General features: G+C 34.0%; 1 protein-coding gene and 1 pseudogene across 1 annotated transcript; one reads left to right on the top strand and one right to left on the bottom strand.

The window, feature by feature from the left end:
* Positions 1-2,528: 2,528 nt before the first annotated feature.
* LOC143549701 (uncharacterized) lies at positions 2,529-2,885 on the bottom strand. Its single transcript, XM_077040549.1, has one exon. The coding sequence runs from the start codon at positions 2,883-2,885 to the stop codon at positions 2,529-2,531; it is 357 nt and encodes a 118-aa protein (XP_076896664.1).
* Positions 2,886-5,233: 2,348 nt separating this feature from the next.
* LOC143549702 (gibberellin 2-beta-dioxygenase pseudogene) lies at positions 5,234-7,378 on the top strand (annotated as a pseudogene).
* Positions 7,379-7,956: the final 578 nt, after the last annotated feature.

Below are 7,956 nucleotides of genomic sequence, written 5' to 3' on the forward strand. Positions count from 1 at the left end.
CATATATATATATATATATATATATATATATATATATATATAAAATTAACGTGCTAATTATGAGAATGAAATAGAGTAATTTTACTCTATGATGCAATTACATAATTACTTTATTTGATTCTCACAATTCACACGTTAATTTCATATGGGTTTGAATCAAACACATATGAAATTAACGTGTGAATTGTGAGAATCAAGTAAAGTTATTATGTAATTGCATCATAGAGTAAAATTACTCTATTTCATTCTCATAATTAGCACGTTAATTATATATATATATATGGGACGGTTCAGGAGAGAAGCCATATTAGTGTGAGAATTACGAGAAATAAATCTAGACCGTTGATTATGTGTAATCAATGGTAGATAACACTAATGGCAATTTTATAATAATCTGGAAATAGAATGTTTAATGATTTACATAAAAGGGTACATGAGTCTTTGTGTAGTTAATTTATTATAGGAAACGTATACAATTAATTACATTTTTTTAACATCTTGTAAAAACACTTTATAGAAACTTCAACTCACATTAAGTATCTTATATGTGTTTGATTCAAACCCTATGTGTGTGTGTGGGGGGGGGGGGGGAGATTTCAAATGAAAACCACTTTGAGTTTTAAGAACTCAACGTAACATTTTTTTTGAATTTTTTTTACACATACGTAATATATGTAGGTTACATATACATAAAAAAATTACAGAGTTTTTAACGCACCGAGTCGACTTATTGCATATATGTAACGGACGTTTAAATTTGTGTAATCACTGTACATCTTTATTCTCTCATAATTTAATTTTTTAATCACATTTAATCTCAACCGCATAATCTAATTTATTTAAGTAAACATGTGGTCAAGAATGGAGTTATTAAGTTCTTAAAACTCAACAAGGTTCTCAAAATATCTCTCCCTTATAGGGTTAGGTTAATAGAAAGTATAGTTTTTTGTAGGAAGGATAAGGAGTAATCTAGTTCATTGAATTTTGATATGGTTGATTGGGATTAGTTCAGGGAGAAAATCAAGTATGAAACAAGGGGAAGGACATAATAGAGTTTGTTGACTTTCTCTTCCCACATGCAAGGCACATGCCAAATTCCCCCCATCATTTTAAAAGGTCCATACCTTTTTTTACGACATTTTTTTTCTTGAAAAACAAAATCACTATAATAACGAGTGTTTTTTTATATTTTATATAAGTACCATATTGTTATATAAAAATTAAAAAAAATAGTTAGTGGGTTTTTTACAAATTGTGTTTTACCAAAATTGTGTTTTACAAAATTGTGTTATACAATTGTATTTTTCATTGTGTTTTTTAATAGTGTTGTTTTCCATTGTGTTTTTTACATTGTGTCATACAATTGTTTTTATCATTGTGTTTTTATTTATAGTGTTTTCTCCATTGTGTTTTTTTCATAGTGTTTTTCATTGTGTTTTCCATTGTGCTTTTTTTCTGCGGCCGTTTTCCGATAACTGTTTTTCGGTGAATTTTTTGGCGATTTTTTACACGAAATTTTCCGGGGGTTGTTTTCCGATGACTTTCCGACAACGCTTCTGGCAAAATTTTCCGGCAAAATTTCCAGAGACTTTTCCGGCAAGGTGGTGGCGTTGGTGACGGTTGTGGTAGCGGTGTGCGGTGGTTGTAGGAGATGAGTGAAAATGTAGGTGGATTTTATGTAAGTGGGTTTTTAAGGTTAATGTAAATAGGTTTTAATATTAAAGTAGCAGACTAAACTATCTTTCTTTCTAGCCTTCTTAAGAAAATTAAAATTTTTATTTGAACCCGATTCTTATAGTCAATCCCAATCATTTTAATATGTGCTCTCTTTTTAGCATTTTTTTTAATAAGTTATGGATTGTAATAAGTTCACTATTCGGTTCCTAGAAAACGTATTTCAAGTTAATTATTAAACTAATTGGCATATCAGAGAATCTTAAACTCCATACGCATTGCAACAACAGTCGGGCCACGTGAATTGGAACATCGAGCTTCATTTCCATTGGAGTATTGTTTAGTGACCACACGGTATGCATGCCCCATCCATATGGCCTCGTATTATTGCAAACAATATATTAATATGTTTGCATGACACATAAAAGAGGTGTTAATTTTAGGCCAAGAAAGTAGCACATGTACATACACAAATACATATACACATACACGTGCACATATAACCAATTTCATAGAAGTTTGCATCGAAGTTACGAATCAGAATGATATATAAACACGTGTACATCAGTACATGATTAAGATATCCCTATTAAATAACAAAGAGGATATTAGTTTTCCATATTAAAGATGTATGACTCATTTTCGTTTTACTATTAAATGGTATAAATTAGGATAACTTTTTTTTAACGACCAACAAAATTTTTATTATAACTAGCAAGATGCTAGAACCGTCAAATACAACCAACAAGACCGGAGGCATAGAAAGAAAATACAAACTAGGCCTCACCACCAAAAGCAAAAACATGCAACATAAAGAAAGAATTATAACCGAAACCTGCACTAATCCTCCCAAGTTAACTCTCTTTTTTGGATCTATGCTTGATCCAAAGATAACTTAGCGATTTAATCTCTTCGTATAGGCCTTGAACATGAACCGGAGCCCCGTTGTGGACCATATCATTCTGTTTCTTCCAAAGGCACCACATTGTAATTAGGCATATAGCATGAAAAGCTTTTGCTTTAACCTTTGGAACCGACATGTACCTATGAAGCTCCACCAAATCTTGAACACTAAAAGCATAAATCGGAGGTACCTTGCACCATTGGGAAATCAAACACCACACCGCTTGAGCTTCTTCACATAAAAAGAGAATATGATCAGCCGATTCCTCATCCCTATCACAAATCGGGCACTCGGTAGAGCTTACCATAGAACTTAATTAATTAAATAAAATCGATGACTAATTTTGAGAGATAATTATCGAGCAAAGGTATTAACGGCTATAACCGTTAACCGAACCATAGTTGACATGACCGAACCGATTTTAACCGATAACCGGCATAGCCAGTGGGTCGGTTTCGGTTAAAGAACCGACAATATGTTTTAGATTAATTTCCACCAAACATTCCAATTATCCCATTTGGATGTTTTTGGTTTGATGTTCATAATCGAATTAACTTGAATTTCATTATTGTATTTTATAATGCCCTTTTTCTAATATTTTGTATTAATATGATGGATTATATAGCTTGTTATGTTACGTCGTTTTTCTAAATATCGTGTACCAACCTTTTAGGATCAATTACATTTTCTGATTGCGGTTAACCGACCCAAAACCGACTCACTATAACTTTCAAAACCAATTAATCAAAATTGCTATAACGGATCGATTACGGTTAAGGTTATGCATTAACCGACATATCAATTATGATTATGGGTTTGACTAAAAACCACTCCAAACTGACCCATGTACAAGCCATAGTATTCGTTATCTAAGGCTATGTGTTGTGGGGACTTTGTTGGGGTCCTTGAATGAAAAAAAGTGATGCCACGTATGTGACACGTAGGCACACTTTTTTCTTACCTATAAATACCCAAAAAGGGTGTAATGGAAGGGCTTGGTTGGGGGCCTTGTTGATATGATTAAGTAATCATTATTTAATTGTCACTTAATTATAATTTAATTATTTTACTTTATACATTAACAAAGTAATTAAACACTATTAAATGGAAATAACAGTTGCAGAGGGGTTTGTGTATTGGATACCCATGTCGTTTGTGAATCGTGTAAATTACAACCACCGGCCGCGTATTATTCGTACGTGTTGAACTCGAACAGGGTCAATAATCACGATGTTAAACCATATTTATTATAAAGTATAGAAATGAAAAATACAAAACTTTAAAAGAAAAATAATATTTTGTAGTGGTGCTGTGAATATGGGGTTTAAAGAGTGTTTAAATTTTTTATTATTATTATTATTATTTTGGTTTTTTCATATTGAAACGTGATAGATTTATAGATATTGTTATTATTATTACTTATTAATGTTATTATTATTTATTTATTTTTTATTTGTAATGTTAAGAAAAAGCATCATTGCATTTGCTTTTGTTTGTTTCCTACACCATGATCCAATGGTTCTAATTTAAGGTGCTTCTTCAACGGATGAGATTTACTCTTGTTTTTATCAAAAGGTGGCCTACACACAGATTCTCTTCTTCCCCGCGCCATAGACAGAACTCCGGGCGTGGCCCTGCGCCATTGATAACGCCGGTGTGTTACGGTGATCCGGCGCGGTTTTGGCTGATCTGGTATATCATTCAGGCCCCTGGCCTGGCGTGATGATAACACGTAGTCTAACTGCTTACACAATAATCTTATATTTTTAGAGGTGTCATAGATATGTTTTTGAAAAGACATTAAAATCAAATTCAATGCCTTTCGTTTTAGGGTAATTCATTATTCAACACTAACTTAAATCCACAACAGGAATTTATTTATTGTACGTTATCACAATTACCAAGGATATTCCTTATTCCTTAAGAAATTTATATATGAGAACCCATTTTTCTTTCACACGTATGAGGCATTCTAAATTTCAGAGACAACCCTAATCTCTATGACAAATTCAAGCTACACCAATTAAAATTATAGAGTGAAATGCAGTTCTTATCCTTATGGTTTGTTCAAGTATACGGTTTAGTTCAATAGTTTTAAATTTGTGGTTTTCGTCCCTGTGGTTTCATTCCACTTGCAATTAAACCTGAATTCACTAATCCCGTTAAGTCTGGTTGTTAAACTCATCAGCGTGCGCTTCACGTGAGGGGCAATTTTGTCCTTTTCTTCTCAAAATACACCCCAGCCCCTCACATGGGGGGCTTGCAAATTAGGAATGGGGTTTATTAAGGTAGAAAAATGACAAAACGGCCCCTTACGTGAAGGACGCGCTGATGGATTTAACGACTAGACTTAACAGGAATAGTGAATTCGGGTTTAATTGTAAGTAAAATGAAACCATAGAGACTAAAATCGCAAATTTGAAACTATTTGACTAAAAACAAAGATTCGGACAAACCAAAGAGAAAAAAACCTTAGTTTACTCAAAATTATAACATGCAAATTCGTAATAGTTCATCATATAATGTATTACGCCCAAGCAACGCAGAGATAAAACAGCTAAAATGTTTTATCTTTTACACGTGTATACGCACACAGATATGATCATATGCTACACACAATATAGATATTAATTAAATATGATCCTTAACGTATATAAATAGGCAGACGGTTCCCCTTTCTGTTGGCACCAAACCATCAACATGGTGATGCTATCACAAGACCAAAACAAGCCCATCAATCTAGCCAACAAATGGAACAAAAGTACTGACTTTAAAGGCATCCCGGTAATTGACCTCTCATGCCCTATTGATGCCAAGAACCTCATGGTCAAAGCCTGCCAAGATTATGGTTTCTTTAAGGTCATAAACCATGGTGTGCCACTTTGGCTCGTGTCGGAACTTGAAAACGAAACCATGGAGTTCTTCAACATGAGCCAGTACGAGAAGAACAAGTATTGCTCTCCAAATCCATTAGGGTATTGTACCAACAAAATCGGAAGGAATGGAGATGTCGGCTTGATTGAATATCTTCTCTTTACTTCCGACCATTTCCCTACGAACAGCAAAATCTTTTCGTAAGATTAAGATTTCTTTCATTTCTTTCTATCATTTTACCCATGATCTAGTTGTATGGTGTCCCTCCATTGTAAATATGAGGTTGTGGTTTCAAATTCTTGGATAAAGTAAAGGTGAAATTTTGTTGTTAAAAATGTCATTCTATAGTCATGTACGTCTATTGAATTCATTATAATTATTCTACAAGAAAACAACTACGAGAACCATATATACTATTTGCGTTTATGGGTTTAAGGTGTTGTTAGGGTTTTATTACTTTTCTTGCTCTCCAAATTTTTGCGAATCTATATATATGTTTACTAAGGGTTTTGAGTTTTGTGTGTTTTCGTTTATTGTTTATCAATTCATTCTTGAGGTACTTGTAGTTTGGTGATGAAACTTAACCATGCATGATAAATACGTCATCGTGATTAGATCATGTAAATGCGTATATTTAGTGAAAAAGAATAATATGTATAGTTAAATATATATTAAATATTTAAAATTACAACTTTGGGAATTGGGATGATACACTAGGACCCCCTTGAGCAAATATATACTTGTCAAGTGAAAATTCAAGACTCCTTTAGCTGTTTTCTAGGATGTTATTAATTAACCATTACTTCATTTCCCCAGACAGCATATCAATCACTGTCGAGTTCTGAAAATTATATTGTTTAAATGAAACTAAGTAGTTATTCTCTAAAGCTAATGTTTGATGTTGCATGTTGTAAAGGTCACTAGCAAAAGAATATGTGGAAGCAGTGAGAAAACTAGGGTGTAACATACTTGAGTTACTGGCAGAGGGCTTGAAAATAGAACCCAAGAGAGTGTTAATCAGGATGTTAAGTGATGAGAAGGCTGACACTGTCTTCAGGCTAAACCACTATCCACCCTGCCCGGACCCTAGCTCTAACCCTGACTATCAAGCCTCGAGCAATGGCACGAACTGTATTGGCTTCGGTGAACACACGGACCCACATCTTATATCAATTGGAAGATCTAACACCACATCTGGCTTGCAAATCTGTCTGCCTGATGGGACATGGGTTCCGGTCCCACCTGACCGGACTTCTTTCTTTATCAATGTCGATGACATGTTACAGGTGATTAGTGGTTCTTTTCAAAATATTAAGTGTCATGCTGTAGCCACCCATATCTATTTCACACCATCAAATGGCCGTCCACAAAAAACTAAGATGATCATTTTGACCAAAAGAGTGAAAATTATTGTTCGGAAATGTAGTTTAAGCAATATCCGAGCTGTCGTTCTGGCCATAGAAAGTCAAATTGCTGGTCAAAATGTGGTTTACCCAATTTAAGTCAGGGTTTAGTTATATAAAGCTCGCGAACCAAGTTATATTTTAGATATGTGAATTATTTCCTATATATATGTATCAGGTTCTCCTATTCATTAAATAATATTATTTCAGTCTCTTTCTCTTTGAGTCTTAATATTTTGTTGAAGTATTGTTGATTTGAATGAAGGTGATGACAAATGGAAGGTTCAAAAGTGTAAGACATAGAGTGGTAACAGACAGATTGAAGTCAAGGGTTTCAATGATATACTTTGGAGGTCCGCCATTGATGGAGAAGATTGCACCGTTGGGGTCACTCATGGAAGCGGGTGAAGAAAGCTTGTATCATGAGTTCACTTGGTTTGAGTACAAATCATGCACCTACAAAACCAGATTGGCTGATGATAGACTCTCTTTCTTTCACAAAGGCTCTCAGCCTTCGGTTTGAAAAAGGTTTCAAATGTCAGACACATGTCATGTGCATATGACCGATCAGTTGTCTTTGATATGTATGCTTGTTTGTTTTTTTATTTAGTTGTAATAACTAATAAGACCAAGTCAATGTATTGTATTTGTTTTTAAACCATGGGAAGATGTTTTATTAATATCAAAAGCCAGTTTTTCTATTTTATGTATACGTGCGTTACGGTTTTCGACCGATCGATCCAGATCGATGCATTGTAAAATAGAGTTCCTTTAAGGGTAGTGGCAATGGTCCCTAGACAATCCTGCTACCTTAATCATTTTTCATCACTTTTTCACGCACTCTTTCATCCATGTCAAACACTATATCATTCCATCCCAAAATCATCTTGATTCATCCTTAAACCCTTGCGACCATCTCTAAACCATCTCAATTCATCTTTCAACCGTTTTTTGAATACTCATAGCACTAGACCAGGGTCGAGTCACGAGTGCTCACGAATCACAATTAAGACATTAGGCACCAACAAATTCGACGGTAGTTTTTTTCTTTTCGATTGGTATGTTAAGGTTTTATTATTAGAATATTTGATGCTTGAATTT

Source organism: Bidens hawaiensis, unplaced genomic scaffold, assembly GCF_021521415.1.
Source record: "Bidens hawaiensis isolate Kalapana, Puna unplaced genomic scaffold, B.hawaiensis_p1.1 tig00015763_1, whole genome shotgun sequence".
Classification (NCBI taxonomy): domain Eukaryota; kingdom Viridiplantae; phylum Streptophyta; class Magnoliopsida; order Asterales; family Asteraceae; genus Bidens; species Bidens hawaiensis.

Excerpts from the sequence above, each read along its gene's own strand:
- LOC143549701 (XM_077040549.1), bottom strand. The coding sequence starts at position 2,885 with ATGGTAAGCTCTACCGAGTGCCCGATTTGTGATAGGGATGAGGAATCG.